Source organism: Nerophis ophidion, linkage group LG21, assembly GCF_033978795.1.
Source record: "Nerophis ophidion isolate RoL-2023_Sa linkage group LG21, RoL_Noph_v1.0, whole genome shotgun sequence".
NCBI classification, from domain to species: domain Eukaryota; kingdom Metazoa; phylum Chordata; class Actinopteri; order Syngnathiformes; family Syngnathidae; genus Nerophis; species Nerophis ophidion.
This window is the reverse complement of record NC_084631.1, coordinates 3,385,177-3,407,195: the sequence shown is the minus strand read 5'-3', so window position 1 is coordinate 3,407,195 and position 22,019 is coordinate 3,385,177. Positions and strand designations below refer to the sequence as shown.

At 40.2% G+C, this 22,019-nt stretch overlaps 1 protein-coding gene across 1 annotated transcript in view; it reads right to left on the bottom strand.

Moving 5' to 3' along the window:
• The window catches only part of LOC133539587 (uncharacterized), a 198,440-nt gene extending 176,827 nt beyond the window's left edge, over positions 1–21,613 (bottom strand). The window contains exon 1 of the mRNA XM_061881608.1: positions 21,391–21,613. Coding sequence (XP_061737592.1) covers positions 21,391–21,590 — 200 coding nt within the window. The 5' untranslated portion in view covers positions 21,591–21,613. The remainder of the gene's footprint in view (positions 1–21,390) is intronic.
• Positions 21,614–22,019: the final 406 nt, after the last annotated feature.

Below are 22,019 nucleotides of genomic sequence, written 5' to 3'. Positions count from 1 at the left end.
GTTTTACATGCCGCTTGTTTGTTTTTATTTTGTTTGCTACTGGGATGACACAAAAACTACCAAACAAATTGTATTTATATATAAAATGTGCGACTGCAGTGGTTCACCAACTACCTTCTCAGAGAAAAAAACTTCCCTCCAAGTACCAACATGATGGCCAACATTAAACAAGTTGCATCGTAGGCCTAAGTATTCATCAAAAATTAGATTTTTTTTAAAATCACAGCCAAACAGCTCAATTTTTGTTTCATCTGACCACAGAACTTTCCCCCAAAAGGTCTTATATTTGTCCATTTTATGTCGGATGAAACAAAAATTGAGCTGTTTGGCCACAATACCCAGCAATATCTATCGAGGAGAAAAGGTGAGGCCTTTAATCCCAGGAACACCAACCCTTCCAAAAAAATAAATTAAAAAAAAGGCTAAGAAATGTTTTACATGCCGCTTGTTTATTTTTATTTTGTTTGCTACTGGGATGACACAAAAACTACAGAACTATCAAACATAAATTGTATTTATATATAAAAAGTGTGACTGCAGTGGTTCTCCAACTCTTTTCACCAACTACCTTCTCAGAAAAAAAACTTCCCCCCAAGTACCAACATTAAACAAGTTGCATTGTAGGCCTAAGTATTCATAAAAAATTTGATTTTTAAAAAAAAATGACAGCCAAACAGCTCAATGTTTGTTTCATCTGACCACAGAACTTTCCCCCAAAAGGTCTTATATTTGTCCATTTTATGTCGGATGAAACAAAAATTGGGCTGTTTGGCCACAGAAAAGGTGAGGCCTTTAATCCCAGGAACACCATACCCACCGAAAAAAAAAAAAAAAAAAAAGGCTGAGAAATGTTTTACATGCCGCTTGTTTGTTTTTATTTTGTTTGCTACTGTGATGACACAAAAACTACCAAACAAATTGTATTTATATATAAAATGTGCGACTGCAGTGGTTCTCCAACTTTCTTCACCAACTACCTTCTTCAGGAAAAAAACTTCCCTCCAAGTACCAACATGATGGCCAACATTAAACAAGTTGCCTCATAGGCCTAAGTATTCATCAAAAATGTGATTTAATTTAAAATGACTGCCAAACAGCTCAATTTTTGTTTCATCTGACCACAGAACTTTCCTCCAAAAGGTCTTATATTTGTCCATTTTATGTCAGATGTAACAAAAATTGAGCTGTTTGGCCACAGAAAAGGTGAGGCTTTTAATCCCAGGAACACCATACCCACCGAAAAAAAAAAAAAAGGCTGAGAAATGTTTTACATGCCGCTTGTTTTTTTTTAATTTTTGTTTGCTACTGGGATGACATAAAAACTACAGAACTATCAAACATACATTGTATTTATACATAAAAAGTGCGATTGCAGTGGTTCTCCAACTATTTTCACCAACTACCTTCTCAGAAAAAAAGCTTCCCTCCAAGTACCAACATTAAACAAGTTGCATTGTAGGCCTAAGTATTCATAAAAAATTAGATTTTTTTTTAAAAAATGACAGCCAAACAGCTCAGTTTTTGTTTCATCTAACCACAGAACTTTCCCCCAAAAGGTCTTATATTTGTCCATTTTATGTCGGATGAAACAAAAATTGAGCTGTTTGGCCACAGAAAAGGTGAGGCCTTTAATCCCGGGAACACCATACCCACCAAAAAACAAAACAAAAACAAAAAAAAAGGCTGAGAAATGTTTTACATGCCGTTTGTTTTTTTTTTATTTTTGTTTGCTACTGGGATGACACAAAAACTACCAAACAAATTGTATTTATATAAAAAAATGTGCGACTGCAGTGGTTCTCCAACTATTTTCACCAACTATCTTCTCAGAAAAAAAACTTCCCTCCAAGTACCAACATTAAACAAGTTGCATCGTAGGCCTAAGTATTAATCAAAAATGAGATTTTATTTAAAAATGACAGCCAAACAGCTCAATTTTTGTTTCATCTAACCACAGAACTTTCCCCCAAAAGGTATTTTATTTGTCCATTTTATGTCAGATGAAACAAAAATTGAGCTGTTTGGCCACAGAAAAGGTGAGGCCTTTAATCCCAGGAACACCATACCCACCGAAAAAAAAAAAAAAAAAAGGCTGAGAAATGTTTTACATGACGCCTGTTTGTTTTTATTTTTTTTTGTTGCTGGGATGACACAAAAACTACAGAACTATCAAACATAAATTGTATTTATATATAAAATGTGCGATTGCAGTGGTTCTCCAACTTTCTTCAGCAACTACCTTCTCAGAAAAAAAACTTCCCTCCAAGTACCAACATGATGGCCAACATTAAACAAGTTGCATCGTAGGCCTAAGTATTCATCAAAAATGAGATTTTATTTAAAAATCACAGCCAAACAGCTCAGTTTTTGTTTCATCTAACCACAGAACTTTCCTCCAAAAGGTCTTATATTTGTCCATTTTATGTCAGATGAAACAAAAATTGAGCTGTTTGGCCACAGAAAAGGTGAGGCTTTTAATCCCAGGAACACCATACCCACCGAAAAAAAAAAAAAAGGCTGAGAAATGTTTTACATGCCGCTTGTTTGTTTGCTACTGGGATGGCACAAAAACTACCAAACAAATTGTATTTATATATAAAATGTGTGACTGCAGTGGTTCTCCAACTTTCTTCACCAACTACCTTCTCAGAAAAAAAAAACTTCCCTCCAAGTACCAACATGAGTATTAACAATAAACAAGTTGCATCGTAGGCCTAAGTATTCATCAAAAATTCGATTTTATTTAAAAACTACAACCAAACAGCATAATTTTTGTTTCATCTGACCACAGAAATTTGCTCCAGAAGTTCTTATATTTGTCCATTTTATGTCAGATGAAACAAAAATGGAGCTGTTTGGCCACAATACCCAGCAATATGTTTGAAGGAGAAAAGGAACAGGAACACCAAACCTACCGTCAAGCATGGTGGTGGTAGTATTATGCTCTGGGCCTGTTTTGCTGCCAATACAACTGCTGCTTTAAATGGGACAATGAAAAAGGAGGATTACCTCCAAATTCTTAAGAAATTCTTCAAAAGTGGTAAAGGAATGGCTAAATCAGGCTAGAATGAAGCTTTTAGAATGACCTTCCCAGAGTCATGACTTAAACATGTGGACAATGCTGAATAAAACAAGTCCATGTCAGAAAAAACAACACATTTAGCTGAACTGCACCAATTTTGTCAATGAGGAGTGGTTAAAAGTTCAACCAGAAGCTTGAGGATGGCTACCAAAAGCGACTTATTGCAGTGAAACTTGCCAAGGGACATGTAAGCAAATATTAACATTGCTGTATGTATACTTTTGACCCTCACATTTTCAGTAGGGATGCACCGATTAATCGGTAACCAAATATATTCGGCCGAATATGGCAAAAAAAGCCACATTCGGCCTTCGGTGGAATGAGTTAAAAACAAGGCCGAATAGTGGCGTGTGACGCAATGTTTTTGACGCGGTGACGCAATCAACCAACGTGCCGTGACGTTGGGATATGTTGTGTACCTGTATAAGTGTATGAGGTTACATGCACACACTTATTGAGATTTACTTGAGCCTTATGTTTACATTATTAGCATATCTACTGTGGCTAAGCAGACTTTTGCCAAAAGGACAATAATTCATTTGTTGTGGGTTTATCCACTTTAATGCACTTTATTTTTTTTGCAATGCATGTTTTGTTTGAAGGCCTAATATAAATGAAAAACTTTGTGCTTTTTTTGAAAAACAAAGGCTACTGGAATATTTAAAAGATGTCAATATTCAATAAAAAAAATACTTTATTTGAAAAACATGTCTAAATATTTATTCTAGGCTATTTATGCGATATTAAAAAAAATGGTGAAAAACTGCTAGTGATTTAGGGCTATATAAGTAAACATTGATTGATTGATTGATTGATTGATTGATCCAGTATGGACTGGACTCTCACTATTATGTTAGATCCACTATGGACTGGACTCTCACTATTATGTTCGATCCACTATGGACTGGACTCTCACTATTTATTATGTTAGATCCACTATGGACTCGACTCTGACTATTATGTTGGATCCACTATGGACTGGACTCTCACTATTATGTTAGATCCACTATGGACTGGACTCTCACTATTTGTTGGATCCACTATGGACTGGACTCTCACTATTATGTTAGATCCACTATGGACTGGACTCTCACACTATTATGTTAGATCCACTATGGACTGGACTCTCACTATTATGTTAGATCCACTATGGACTGGACTCTCACACTATTATGTTAGATCCATTATGGACTGGACTCTCACTATTATGTTAGATCCACTATGGACTCGACTCTGACTATTATGTTAGATCCACTATGGACTGGACTCTCACTATTTATTATGTTGGATCCACTATGGACTGGACTCTCACTATTATGTTCGATCCACTATGGACTGGACTCTCACTATTATGTTCGATCCACTATGGACTGGACTCTCACTATTTATTATGTTAGATCCACTATGGACTCGACTCTGACTATTATGTTGGATCCACTATGGACTGGACTCTCACTATTATGTTAGATCCACTATGGACTGGACTCTCACTATTTGTTGGATCCACTATGGACTGGACTCTCACTATTATGTTAGATCCACTATGGACTGGACTCTCACACTATTATGTTAGATCCACTATGGACTGGACTCTCACTATTATGTTAGATCCACTATGGACTGGACTCTCACTATTATGTTCGATCCACTATGGACTGGACTCTCACTATTTATTATGTTAGATCCACTATGGACTCGACTCTGACTATTATGTTGGATCCACTATGGACTGGACTCTCACTATTATGTTAGATCCACTATGGACTGGACTCTCACTATTTGTTGGATCCACTATGGACTGGACTCTCACTATTATGTTAGATCCACTATGGACTGGACTCTCACACTATTATGTTAGATCCACTATGGACTGGACTCTCACTATTATGTTAGATCCACTATGGACTGGACTCTCACACTATTATGTTAGATCCATTATGGACTGGACTCTCACTATTATGTTAGATCCACTATGGACTCGACTCTGACTATTATGTTAGATCCACTATGGACTGGACTCTCACTATTTATTATGTTGGATCCACTATGGACTGGACTCTCACTATTATGTTCGATCCACTATGGACTGGACTCTCACTATTATGTTCGATCCACTATGGACTGGACTCTCACTATTTATTATGTTAGATCCACTATGGACTCGACTCTGACTATTATGTTGGATCCACTATGGACTGGACTCTCACTATTATGTTAGATCCACTATGGACTGGACTCTCACTATTTGTTGGATCCACTATGGACTGGACTCTCACTATTATGTTAGATCCACTATGGACTGGACTCTCACACTATTATGTTAGATCCACTATGGACTGGACTCTCACTATTATGTTAGATCCACTATGGACTGGACTCTCACACTATTATGTTAGATCCATTATGGACTGGACTCTCACTATTATGTTAGATCCACTATGGACTCGACTCTGACTATTATGTTAGATCCACTATGGACTGGACTCTCACTATTTATTATGTTGGATCCACTATGGACTGGACTCTCACTATTATGTTTGATCCACTATGGACTGGACTCTCACTATTATGTTAGATCCACTATGGACTGGACTCTCATTATTTATTATGTTAGATCCACTATGGACTCGACTCTGACTATTATGTTAGATCCACTATGGACTGGACTCTCACACTATTATGTTAGATCCACTATGGACAGGACTCTGACTATTATGTTAGATCCACTATGGACTGGACTCTCACTATTATGTTCAATCCACTATGGACTGGACTCTCACACTATTATGTTAGATCCATTATGGACTGGACTCTCACTATTATGTTAGATCCACTATGGACTCGACTCTGACTATTATGTTAGATCCACTATGGACTGGACTCTCACTATTTATTATGTTGGATCCACTATGGACTGGACTCTCACTATTATGTTCGATCCACTATGGACTGGACTCTCACTATTATGTTAGATCCACTATGGACTGGACTCTCACTATTTATTATGTTAGATCCACTATGGACTCGACTCTGACTATTATGTTAGATCCACTATGGACTGGACTCTCACACTATTATGTTAGATCCACTATGGACAGGACTCTGACTATTATGTTAGATCCACTATGGACTGGACTCTCACTATTATGTTCAATCCACTATGGACTGGACTCTCACACTATTATGTTAGATCCATTATGGACTGGACTCTCACTATTATGTTAGATCCACTATGGACTCGACTCTGACTATTATGTTAGATCCACTATGGACTGGACTCTCACTATTTATTATGTTGGATCCACTATGGACTGGACTCTCACTATTATGTTCGATCCACTATGGACTGGACTCTCACTATTATGTTAGATCCACTATGGACTGGACTCTCACTATTTATTATGTTAGATCCACTATGGACTCGACTCTGACTATTATGTTAGATCCACTATGGACTGGACTCTCACACTATTATGTTAGATCCACTATGGACAGGACTCTGACTATTATGTTAGATCCACTATGGACTGGACTCTCACACTATTATGTTAGATCCACTATGGACTGGACTCTCACTATTTATTATGTTGGATCCACTATGGACTGGACTCTCACTATTATGTTCAATCCACTATGGACTGGACTCTCACTATTATGTTCGATCCACTATGGACTGGACTCTCACTATTATGTTAGATCCACTATGGACTGGACTCTCACTATTTATTATGTTAGATCCACTATGGACTGGACTCTCACTATTATGTTTGATCCACTATGGACTGGACTCTCACTATTATGTTAGATCCACTATGGACTGGACTCTCACTATTTATTATGTTAGATCCACTATGGACTCGACTCTGACTATTATGTTAGATCCACTATGGACTGGACTCTCACACTATTATGTTAGATCCACTATGGACAGGACTCTGACTATTATGTTAGATCCACTATGGACTGGACTCTCACTATTATGTTCAATCCACTATGGACTGGACTCTCACTATTATGTTCGATCCACTATGGACTGGACTCTCACTATTATGTTAGATCCACTATGGACTGGACTCTCACTATTTATTATGTTAGATCCACTATGGACTGGACTCTCACTATTATGTTAGATCCACTATGGACTGGACTCTCACTATTATGTTAGATCCACTATGGACTGGACTCTCACACTATTATGTTAGATCCACTATGGACTGGACTCTCACTATTATGTTAGATCCACTATGGACTGGACTCTCACTATTTATTATGTTAGATCCACTATGGACTCGACTCTGACTATTATGTTAGATCCACTATGGACTGGACTCTCACACTATTATGTTAGATCCACTATGGACTGGACTCTCACACTATTATGTTAGATCCACTATGGACTGGACTCTCACTATTTATTATGTTGGATCCACTATGGACTGGACTCTCACAATATTATGTTAGATCCACTATGGACTGGACTCACACTATTATGTTAGATCCACTATGGACTGGACTCTGACTATTATGTTAGATCCACTATGGACTGGACTCTCACAATATTATGTTAGATCCACTATGGACTGGACTCTCACTATTTATTATGTTAGATCCACTATGGACTCGACTCTGACTATTATGTTAGATCCACTATGGACTGGACTCTCACACTATTATGTTAGATCCACTATGGACAGGACTCTGACTATTATGTTAGATCCACTATGGACTGGACTCTCACTATTATGTTCAATCCACTATGGACTGGACTCTCACTATTATGTTCGATCCACTATGGACTGGACTCTCACTATTATGTTAGATCCACTAGGGACTGGACTCTCACTATTTATTATGTTAGATCCACTATGGACTGGACTCTCACTATTATGTTAGATCCACTATGGACTGGACTCTCACTATTATGTTAGATCCACTATGGACTGGACTCTCACACTATTATGTTAGATCCACTATGGACTGGACTCTCACTATTATGTTAGATCCACTATGGACTGGACTCTCACTATTTATTATGTTAGATCCACTATGGACTCGACTCTGACTATTATGTTAGATCCACTATGGACTGGACTCTCACACTATTATGTTAGATCCACTATGGACTGGACTCTCACACTATTATGTTAGATCCACTATGGACTGGACTCTCACTATTTATTATGTTGGATCCACTATGGACTGGACTCTCACAATATTATGTTAGATCCACTATGGACTGGACTCACACTATTATGTTAGATCCACTATGGACTGGACTCTGACTATTATGTTAGATCCACTATGGACTGGACTCTCACAATATTATGTTAGATCCACTATGGACTGGACTCTGACTAATATGTTAGATCCACTATGGACTGGACTCTCACAATATTATGTTAGATCCACTATGGACTGGACTCTGACTAATATGTTAGATCCACTATGGACTGGACTCTCACAATATTATGTTAGATCCACTATGGACTGGACTCTCACACTATTATGTTAGATCCACTATGGACTGGACTCTCACACTATTATGTTAGATCCACTATGGACTGGACTCTCACACTATTATGTTAGATCCACTATGGACTGGACTCTCACTATTTATTATGTTGGATCCACTATGGACTGGACTCTCACAATATTATGTTAGATCCACTATGGACTGGACTCACACTATTATGTTAGATCCACTATGGACTGGACTCTGACTATTATGTTAGATCCACTATGGACTGGACTCTCACAATATTATGTTAGATCCACTATGGACTGGACTCTGACTAATATGTTAGATCCACTATGGACTGGACTCTCACAATATTATGTTAGATCCACTATGGACTGGACTCTCACACTATTATGTTAGATCCACTATGGACTGGACTCTCACACTATTATGTTAGATCCACTATGGACTGGACTCTCACTATTATGTTAGATCCACTATGGACTGGACTCTCACAATATTATGTTAGACCCACTATGGACTGGACTCTCACACTATTATGTTAGATCCACTATGGACTGGACTCTCACACTATTATGTTAGATCCACTATGGACTGGACTCTCACACTATTATGTTAGATCCACTATGGACTGGACTCTCACACTATTATGTTAGATCCACTATGGACTGGACTCTCACTATTTATTATGTTGGATCCACTATGGACTGGACTCTCACAATATTATGTTAGATCCACTATGGACTGGACTCACACTATTATGTTAGATCCACTATGGACTGGACTCTGACTATTATGTTAGATCCACTATGGACTGGACTCTCACAATATTATGTTAGATCCACTATGGACTGGACTCTCACACTATTATGTTAGATCCACTATGGACTGGACTCTCACACTATTATGTTAGATCCACTATGGACTGGACTCTCACTATTATGTTAGATCCACTATGGACTGGACTCTCACACTATTATGTTAGATCCACTATGGACTGGACTCTCACTATTTATTATGTTGGATCCACTATGGACTGGACTCTCACAATATTATGTTAGATCCACTATGGACTGGACTCACACTATTATGTTAGATCCACTATGGACTGGACTCTGACTATTATGTTAGATCCACTATGGACTGGACTCTCACAATATTATGTTAGATCCACTATGGACTGGACTCTGACTAATATGTTAGATCCACTATGGACTGGACTCTCACAATATTATGTTAGATCCACTATGGACTGGACTCTCACACTATTATGTTAGATCCACTATGGACTGGACTCTCACACTATTATGTTAGATCCACTATGGACTGGACTCTCACTATTATGTTAGATCCACTATGGACTGGACTCTCACAATATTATGTTAGACCCACTATGGACTGGACTCTCACACTATTATGTTAGATCCACTATGGACTGGACTCTCACACTATTATGTTAGATCCACTATGGACTGGACTCTCACACTATTATGTTAGATCCACTATGGACTGGACTCTCACACTATTATGTTAGATCCACTATGGACTGGACTCTCACACTATTATGTTAGATCCACTATGGACTGGACTCTCACTATTTATTATGTTGGATCCACTATGGACTGGACTCTCACAATATTATGTTAGATCCACTATGGACTGGACTCACACTATTATGTTAGATCCACTATGGACTGGACTCTGACTATTATGTTAGATCCACTATGGACTGGACTCTCACAATATTATGTTAGATCCACTATGGACTGGACTCTGACTAATATGTTAGATCCACTATGGACTGGACTCTCACAATATTATGTTAGATCCACTATGGACTGGACTCTGACTAATATGTTAGATCCACTATGGACTGGACTCTCACAATATTATGTTAGATCCACTATGGACTGGACTCTCACACTATTATGTTAGATCCACTATGGACTGGACTCTCACACTATTATGTTAGATCCACTATGGACTGGACTCTCACTATTATGTTAGATCCACTATGGACTGGACTCTCACACTATTATGTTAGATCCACTATGGACTGGACTCTCACTATTTATTATGTTGGATCCACTATGGACTGGACTCTCACAATATTATGTTAGATCCACTATGGACTGGACTCACACTATTATGTTAGATCCACTATGGACTGGACTCTGACTATTATGTTAGATCCACTATGGACTGGACTCTCACAATATTATGTTAGATCCACTATGGACTGGACTCTGACTAATATGTTAGATCCACTATGGACTGGACTCTCACAATATTATGTTAGATCCACTATGGACTGGACTCTCACACTATTATGTTAGATCCACTATGGACTGGACTCTCACACTATTATGTTAGATCCACTATGGACTGGACTCTCACTATTATGTTAGATCCACTATGGACTGGACTCTCACAATATTATGTTAGACCCACTATGGACTGGACTCTCACACTATTATGTTAGATCCACTATGGACTGGACTCTCACACTATTATGTTAGATCCACTATGGACTGGACTCTCACACTATTATGTTAGATCCACTATGGACTGGACTCTCACACTATTATGTTAGATCCACTATGGACTGGACTCTCACTATTTATTATGTTGGATCCACTATGGACTGGACTCTCACAATATTATGTTAGATCCACTATGGACTGGACTCACACTATTATGTTAGATCCACTATGGACTGGACTCTGACTATTATGTTAGATCCACTATGGACTGGACTCTCACAATATTATGTTAGATCCACTATGGACTGGACTCTGACTAATATGTTAGATCCACTATGGACTGGACTCTCACAATATTATGTTAGATCCACTATGGACTGGACTCTGACTAATATGTTAGATCCACTATGGACTGGACTCTCACAATATTATGTTAGATCCACTATGGACTGGACTCTCACACTATTATGTTAGATCCACTATGGACTGGACTCTCACACTATTATGTTAGATCCACTATGGACTGGACTCTCACTATTATGTTAGATCCACTATGGACTGGACTCTCACACTATTATGTTAGATCCACTATGGACTGGACTCTCACTATTTATTATGTTGGATCCACTATGGACTGGACTCTCACAATATTATGTTAGATCCACTATGGACTGGACTCACACTATTATGTTAGATCCACTATGGACTGGACTCTGACTATTATGTTAGATCCACTATGGACTGGACTCTCACAATATTATGTTAGATCCACTATGGACTGGACTCTGACTAATATGTTAGATCCACTATGGACTGGACTCTCACAATATTATGTTAGATCCACTATGGACTGGACTCTCACACTATTATGTTAGATCCACTATGGACTGGACTCTCACACTATTATGTTAGATCCACTATGGACTGGACTCTCACTATTATGTTAGATCCACTATGGACTGGACTCTCACAATATTATGTTAGACCCACTATGGACTGGACTCTCACACTATTATGTTAGATCCACTATGGACTGGACTCTCACACTATTATGTTAGATCCACTATGGACTGGACTCTCACACTATTATGTTAGATCCACTATGGACTGGACTCTCACACTATTATGTTAGATCCACTATGGACTGGACTCTCACACTATTATGTTAGATCCACTATGGACTGGACTCTCACTATTTATTATGTTGGATCCACTATGGACTGGACTCTCACAATATTATGTTAGATCCACTATGGACTGGACTCACACTATTATGTTAGATCCACTATGGACTGGACTCTGACTATTATGTTAGATCCACTATGGACTGGACTCTCACAATATTATGTTAGATCCACTATGGACTGGACTCTGACTAATATGTTAGATCCACTATGGACTGGACTCTCACAATATTATGTTAGATCCACTATGGACTGGACTCTGACTAATATGTTAGATCCACTATGGACTGGACTCTCACAATATTATGTTAGATCCACTATGGACTGGACTCTCACACTATTATGTTAGATCCACTATGGACTGGACTCTCACACTATTATGTTAGATCCACTATGGACTGGACTCTCACTATTATGTTAGATCCACTATGGACTGGACTCTCACACTATTATGTTAGATCCACTATGGACTGGACTCTCACTATTTATTATGTTGGATCCACTATGGACTGGACTCTCACAATATTATGTTAGATCCACTATGGACTGGACTCACACTATTATGTTAGATCCACTATGGACTGGACTCTGACTATTATGTTAGATCCACTATGGACTGGACTCTCACAATATTATGTTAGATCCACTATGGACTGGACTCTGACTAATATGTTAGATCCACTATGGACTGGACTCTCACAATATTATGTTAGATCCACTATGGACTGGACTCTCACACTATTATGTTAGATCCACTATGGACTGGACTCTCACACTATTATGTTAGATCCACTATGGACTGGACTCTCACTATTATGTTAGATCCACTATGGACTGGACTCTCACAATATTATGTTAGACCCACTATGGACTGGACTCTCACACTATTATGTTAGATCCACTATGGACTGGACTCTCACACTATTATGTTAGATCCACTATGGACTGGACTCTCACACTATTATGTTAGATCCACTATGGACTGGACTCTCACACTATTATGTTAGATCCACTATGGACTGGACTCTCACTATTTATTATGTTGGATCCACTATGGACTGGACTCTCACAATATTATGTTAGATCCACTATGGACTGGACTCACACTATTATGTTAGATCCACTATGGACTGGACTCTGACTATTATGTTAGATCCACTATGGACTGGACTCTCACAATATTATGTTAGATCCACTATGGACTGGACTCTGACTAATATGTTAGATCCACTATGGACTGGACTCTCACAATATTATGTTAGATCCACTATGGACTGGACTCTGACTAATATGTTAGATCCACTATGGACTGGACTCTCACAATATTATGTTAGATCCACTATGGACTGGACTCTCACACTATTATGTTAGATCCACTATGGACTGGACTCTCACACTATTATGTTAGATCCACTATGGACTGGACTCTCACTATTATGTTAGATCCACTATGGACTGGACTCTCACACTATTATGTTAGATCCACTATGGACTGGACTCTCACTATTTATTATGTTGGATCCACTATGGACTGGACTCTCACAATATTATGTTAGATCCACTATGGACTGGACTCACACTATTATGTTAGATCCACTATGGACTGGACTCTGACTATTATGTTAGATCCACTATGGACTGGACTCTCACAATATTATGTTAGATCCACTATGGACTGGACTCTGACTAATATGTTAGATCCACTATGGACTGGACTCTCACAATATTATGTTAGATCCACTATGGACTGGACTCTCACACTATTATGTTAGATCCACTATGGACTGGACTCTCACACTATTATGTTAGATCCACTATGGACTGGACTCTCACTATTATGTTAGATCCACTATGGACTGGACTCTCACAATATTATGTTAGACCCACTCGACATCCATTGCACCGGTCGCCAGTGGGGTGGGGGGTCCCCCCACATCTGCGGTCCCCTCTCATTGTCCCATTGGGTTGAGTTTTTCCTTGCCCTGATGTGGGATCTAAGCCAAGAATGTCGTCGTGGCTTGTGCAGCCCTTTGAGACACTCGTGATTTAGGGCTATATAAATAAACATTGATTGATTGATTATTCGGTATTCGGCCTTCGGCCAAGCGTTTAAATTTTATTCGGCTTCGGCCACAAATTTTCATTTCGGTGCATCCCTAATTAAATTTGTATTTAAATTTTATTTGATATGCCATTGATATTTTTTAATTATTATTATTATTATTTGAAACTCAATTTTGCATGAGACTATAAAGTTATATAAGCCTTGCTTGTTCAATATTCAATGCAAAACTTGTTTGGGTCCCTATTAAAAAGTTAATTTGTTCAACCTTGGCTTCACGGTGGCAGAGGGGTTAGTGCGTCTGCCTCACAATACGAAGTTCCTGCAGTCCTGGGTTCAAATCCAGGCTCGGGATCTTTCTGTGTGGAGTTTGCATGTTCTCCCCGTGAATGCGTGGGTTCCCTCCGGGTACTCCGGCTTCCTCCCACTTCCAAAGACATGCACCTGGGGGTAGGCCCCTCCCACCTCCAAAGACATGCACCTGGGGATAGGCCCCTCCCACCTCCAAAGACATGCATCTGGGGATAGGCCCCTCCCACCTCCAAAGACATGCACCTGGGGATAGGCCCCTCCCACCTCCAAAGACATGCACCTGGGGATAGGCCCCTCCCACCTCCAAAGACATGCACCTGGGGATAGGCCCCTCCCACCTCCAAAGACATGCACCTGGGGATAGGCCCCTCCCACCTCCGAAGACATGCACCTGGGGATAGGCCCCTCCCACCTCCGAAGACATGCACCTGGGGATAGGCCCCTCCCACCTCCGAAGACATGCACCTGGGGATAGGCCCCTCCCACCACCAAAGACATGCACCTGGGGATAGGCCCCTCCCACCTCCAAAGACATGCACCTGGGGATAGGCCCCTCCCACCTCCAAAGACATGCACCTGGGGATAGGCCCCTCCCACCGCCAAAGACATGCACCTGGGGATAGGCCCCTCCCACTTCCAAAGACATGCACCTGGGGATAGGCCCCTCCCACTTCCAAAGACATGCACCTGGGGATAGGTTGATTGGCAACACTAAATTGGCCCTAGTGTGTGAATGTTGTCTGTCTATCTGTGTTGGCCCTGCGATGAGGTAGCGACTTGTCCAGGGTGTACCCTGCCTTCCGCCCGATTGTAGCTGAGATAGGCGCCAGCGCCCCCCGCGACCCCGAAAGGGAATAAGCGGTAGAAAATGGATGGATGGATGTTCAACCTTGGCCCGCGGCTTTGTTCCGTTTTCAATTTTGTCCCACTCTGTATTTGAGTGTGACACCCCTGATCCAGGATGTCTGTATATAACAATGAATTTATTCCATTGTGGAATAAGGCTGTAACATAACATGTGGAAAAAGTGAAGCTCTGTAAATACTTTCCGGATGCACTTTATATTGCTTTGTGTTCATTATTATTACTGACCTGTGACTTCCTTTAACTGTTCCCAGTTCAGACTTTGTGCATCATTTCTCAACGTCTGTTCTGGGGCAATATTACTGCACTTTGACTGGAGGGAAGTTCAGAGTTCTAAGACTGCAACTGGGACATCTTTTTACAATTTAGCATGACATTTGATATTTAAATAGTTATAACAGATGATTTGCCCGAGGTGGAACTGGTATTGTGCAAATAGTTGTTTTGGTGACTTTAGTTCCAGGAGCAACTGGGCTTAAAGGCCTACTGAAATGAGATGTTCTTATTTAAACGGGGATAGCAGGTCCATTCTATGTGTCATACTTGATCATTTTTGCCATATTGCCATATTTTTGCTGAAAGGATTTAGTAGAGAACATCCACGATAAAGTTTGCAACTTTTGGTCGCTAATAAAAAAGCCCTGCCTGTACCGGAAGTAGCAGACGATGTGCGCGTGACGTCATCAGTTGTAGGGCTCCTCACAATCATAGCCACTAGAAGCAAGTACTATTCGGATCGAGAAAGCGACAAGTTCCCCATTAATTTGAGCGAGGATGAAATATTCGTGGATGAGGAAAGTTAGAGTGAAGCACTAAAAATAAAAAAGGCAACAGCTCCAGGCGACGGCAGTGTGAGCGATTCAGATGTTATTAGACACATTTGCTAGGATAATTCTGGAAAGTCCCTTATCTGCTTATTGTGTTAAGTGAAGTGAAGTGAATTATATTTATATAGCGCGTTTCTCAAAGTGACTCAAAGCGCTTTACATTGTGAAACCCAATATCTAAGTTATATTTTTTAAACCAGTGTGGGTGGCACTGCGAGCAGGTGGGTAAAGTGTCTTGCCCAAAGACACAACGGCCGTGACTAGGATGGCAGAAGCGGGGATCGAACCTGCAACCCTCAAGGGACGGCATGGCGCAGTGGGTAGAGTGGCCGAGCGCAACCCGAGCGTCCCTGGTTCAATTCCCACCTAGTACCAGCCTCGTCACGTCCGTTGTGTCCTTGAGCAAGACACTTCACCCTTGCTCCTGATGGGTGCTGGTTGGCGCCTTGCATGGCAGCTCCCTCCATCAGTGTGTGAATGTGTGTGTGAATGGGTAAATGTGGAAGTAGTGTCAAAGCGCTTTGAGTACCTTGAAGGTAGAAAAGCGCTATACAAGTACAACCCATTTATTATCATTTAAGTTGCTGGCACGGCCCCTCTACCAACCGAGCTGTACCACTCTACCAACCGAGTTAATAGTGTTTTAGTGAGATTATAAAGTCATACTTGAAAGTCGGAGGGCTGCGGTGAACGCCAGTGTCTCTCAGAGAAGCCAATGGGGTAGCCAAGATCACAGCTGCCTTTTTGACAGCTGCAGGAGGTGGTCGCGTAATTCACTCAAGTCTCCGGTAAGAGCAGACTTAATATCACAATTTTCCCATCCAAAAACTTGCTGGTTGACGTAGAGAAACATGTTCGCTTGACCGCTCTGTGTTAAAGCTTCACAACAAACAAAGAAACACCGGCTGTGTCTCTGTGCTAAAGGCAGCTGCAATCCACCAACAGCATTCTTCTTTGACGTCTCCATTATTAATTGAACAAATTGCAAAAGATTCAGCAACACAGATGTCCAAAATACTGTGTAATTATGTGATGAAAGGAGACGACTTTTAGTCGTAAGTGGTGCTGGGCTAATATGTCCGCTACAACCCGAGTTGTCACAAACACACGTCATCATTCCGCGAAGTTTTCAACAAGAAACTCCGCGGGAAATTTAAAATTGCAATTTAGTAAACTAAAGCGGCCATATTGGCATGTGTTGCAATGTTAATATTTCATCATTGATATATAAACTATCAGACTGCGTGGTCGCTAGTAGTGGCTTTCAGTAGGCCTTTAAATTGCAGTTGTTTATTTGAAAATATGTGCAATTTACTAGTTTTATAGACTTTATCAGCCTTTTTTGGGGATACTTGAACAGTACATGAAGTAAGAAGCCCCACACAGCAAACTGGGGGTGCATGTTACACAAACAGTCGCGATCAAAAGTTGACATACACTTGTAAAGAACATAAAGTCATGTCTGTCTTGAGTTCCTATAATTTCTACAACTCTTATTTTTTTGTGATAGAGTGATTGGAGCACATACTTGTTGGTTAAAAAAAAAACATTAATGAAGTTTGGTTCTTTTAGGAATTTATTATGGGTCTACTGAAAATTAGGGATGCAGCGAAATGAAAATTTATGGCCGAAGCCGAATAAAATTTAAAGTTGTTTATACGGCCACCCTCAGTGTGACCTGTATGGCTTTTTACAAAGTATGCGTTGCCTTCACTTGTGTGTGTGTGTGTGTGTGTGTGTAAAAGCCACAAATATGTGACACGCTGTTAGTATGGAGGAAAAGCGGACGTGACGACAGGTTGTAGAGAACGCTAAAGGCAATATTGTTGTCCAGGTGGAAATCGGTAGAAATTCGGGAGAATGGTTGCCCCGGGAGATTTTCAGGAGGGGCACTGAACTTCGGGAGTCTACTGGGAAAATTAGGAGGGTTGGCAAGTATGAGTATTAGCGGTGAATGCGGTGTTAAATTGATATTGCCTCAGGGGCTAAATTAAATGACACGGCGGGCCAGATTTGGCCCACGGGCCAGAGTTTGACACCCATGATCTACAATGAAAATAGTCATGAAAATAAAGAAAACGCATGGAATGAGAAAGTGTGTCCAAACTTTTGACCTGCACTATACAAGTATTTTTTTTTTAAATATGCAAGTCTTAAAAAAAACAAAACACATTTTAATGTTGTCATTATGGGGTATTGTGTGCAGAATTGTGACCCCTGCAAATAAAGCAGGGGTCTCCAACATTACCATGAATTGATTAACGTGGACCCCGACTTAAACAAGTTGAAAAACTTATTGGGGTGTTCAATTGTACGGAATATGTACTGTGCTGTGCAATCTACTAAAAAAAAGATTAAAAAACATTGACCCCTATTAGGGCTACTTTGACAAAAACATAGGAAAATATACAAATACATGACCGGCAACATTTTTATTGTAAATAATGTACGCAGCAGATTATCACTCAAGCAGCGCGGACGTCGTATTTATGCTATTTTGTGGTATTTTGTCATTAATAACAGTACAGGCATGAAGTCGGAACACTTAGAGCAGGGGTGCCCACACTTTTTCTGCAGGCGAGCTACTTTTCAATTGACCAACTCGAGGGGATCTACCTCATTTATATATATCATTTATATTTATTTATTTATGAAAGAGACATTTTTGTAAACAAGTTAAATGTGTTTAATGATAATACAAGCATGTGTAACACATATAGATGTCTTTCTTTCACAAAGACAAGAATATAAGTTGGTGTATTACCTGATTCTGATGACTTGCATTGATTGGAATCAGACAGTAATGATGATAACGCCCACATTTTCAAATGGAGGAGAAAAAAAGTGGTCCTTTCTGTACAATACCACATGAAAGTGGTTGGTTTTTGGCATCTAATTCATCCAGCTTCCATACACTTTACAAGAAAAACATTGGCGGCAAATTCCGTAGCTTGCTTGATTGACATTCACGGCACCCGAGGGTCTTGTGAGATGACGCTGGCTGCTGCCAGTTCATTATTATGAAAAAATGACAGAGAGGAAGGCGAGAAACACTTTTTATTTCAACAGACTTTCGCGCCGTCCCTTCCGTCAAAACTCTAAAGGCCGACTGCACATTTCCTATCTTCACAATAAAAGCCCTGCTTCATGCTGCCTGCGCTAACAAAATAAGAGTCTCGGAAAGCTGGCGTGCACAAGTGATGTGCACGCCAGCTTTCTGAGGGATCGCTTGTGCACGCCAGTTTTCCCAGACTCTGTATTTAGTTAGCGCAGGCAGCATGAAGCAGGGCTTTTATTGTGAAGATAGGAAATGTGCAGTCGGCCTTTAGAGTTTTGACGGAAGGTACGGCGCGGGAGTCTGTTGAAATAAAAAGTGTTTCTCGCCTTCCTCTCGGTCATATTTTCATAATAATGATCTTGCAGCAGCCAGCGTCATCTCACAAGACCCTCCGGTACCGTGAATGTCATTTAAGTGACGTCTCGGTGAAGATTGGTCTATTTTTTTTAAAAGCCTGGCTGGAGATCGACTGACACACCCCCCGCGGTCGACTGGTAGCTCGCGATCGACGTAATGGGCACCCCTGAGTTAGAGAAATACAGCACTAAGAGTTTAGGGGAAAGCAGTGTAAGCAAGGCGATGTGTCATTACGCCAAAAAAGTAGTTCCCTGATTTTAGCTCCTTAAAGGGGAACATTATCACAATTTCAAAAGGGTTAAAAACGATAAAAATCAGTTCCCAGTGGCATGTTGTATTTTTTTTCAAAATTTTACCGGTCCCGGAATATCCCTAAATAAAGCTTTAAAGTGCCTTATTTTCGCTATTTGCGATACGACCGTCCATTTCCCTGTGACGTCACACAGTGCTGCCAATGTAAACAAACAATGGGAATACCACAGCAAGATATAGCGACATAAGCTCGGATTCAGACTAGAATTTCAGCGGCTTAAGCGATTCAACAGATTACGCATGTATTGAAACAGATGGTTGGAGTATGAAAGTATTGAAGAAGAAATTGAAGCTATTGAGCAAATTCATAGCCATAACATGGCCGAATAGCTGCGTTAGCATCGCCGGTAAAATGTGCGGACCTAATGATCAGGACTTTCGCATCTTGTGACACTGGAACAACTTAAATCCGTCGATTGGTAAGTGTTTGTTTCGCATTAAATGTGGGTGGAAGGAAACGTAATATAGTTGCAAATGCATCTGCAGGTTATCCATACATCTCTGTGCCAATGTCTGCTTTAGCACCGCCGGTAAATAGCATGTTAGCATCGATTAGCGTAGCATGTTAGCATCGATTAGCTGGCAGTCAACATCAACAAAACTCACCTTTGTGATTTTGTTGACTTTATCGTTGCAAATGCATCTGCAGGTTATCCATACATCTCTGTGCCATGTCTGCTTTAGCATCGCCGGTAAATAGCATGTTAGCATCGATTAGCGTAGCATGTTAGCATCGATTAGCTGGCAGTCAACATCAACAAAACTCACCTTTGTGATTTCGTTGACTATCGTTGCAAATGCATCTGCAGGTTATCCATACATCTCTGTGCCATGTCTGTATTAGCAACTACTTTGGCAAGTGTTGCAGCCATGAAATTATAAGTTGATTATTGATTGTAAAAAAAAAAACATAAAGTTTATGATTTTGAACATCAAATTTCTTGTCTCTGTAGCCTAAATGTGTATTTTTTATAAATATATTGTATTGGTTTTTAAAAGAAAAATTATGAAAATGGCCCCCGCTTGCTCTGATTTTTCAGTGAGCGGCCCTCAATGGAAAAAGTGTGGACACCCATGACTTATATAAATAAGACTTTCCATTTTTTGGCGGCTCCAGACAGAAAAAAAATCAACGACATTAATTCCAGAATTTTCTTGTTCTATTTCTTAAAAAAGGAGAACAATCTGAAGTTGTCTTTATCTTTAAGTTATCATGCCGGGATTTTACCAGTTTGCCCCACTTGGGAGTAGATTTTTCTCAAATGTGTTTGACACCCCTGTTTTTTTTAGGGAGAGCTATTTTGAAAGGACTGTAATATTAATTAAAACACCAAAACCATGAACAATGAGGTCATTAGTGCAGCCTTTACCTGAGCACATGCTGCTTTTTGCCCGCCGCCTTGAAGGACGAGGGGCTCCCTATCGACTTTATCTTCAACTTTGGCAACTTGAAGCGCTTTTTGTCTTCTGGCCTTTTCGCGCTGTCCGTCGGCGACTCGTCCAGGCTGGGTTCGCTCCTGGAGAAGAGACTTTTCAGGGACTTTTTGCTGGAAGAAGTCCTCCCCGCCATCGCCGCGCTCTGCAGGACAAACAAAAGTCTCCAACGACGTGAATTGGTGGCAGCATGTTGACAAAGGGGCGTGGTCACACACACACGAGGCAACGCCCACTTTGCCTTTGGCCGGCAGGCTTGGAGAAAATATATGACATTTATTCATTTATTCATTTAATTCACTCTTTTTTTTTTTTTTTTGCTCACAAATGTACCGGGGATCAAATTCTACTTAGGGACCCTTCCCAGCCCCAAAGACCCCCAGGGCGAGGCGTATTTTGGCACATACCATGAATTGATTAACGTGGACCCCGACTTAAACAAGTTGAAAAACTTATTGTGGTGTTACCATTTAGTGGTCAATTGTACGGAATATGTACTGTACTGTGCAATCTGCTAATAAAAGTATCAATCAATCAATCAATCAATCAATACCTTTGGCCTTAG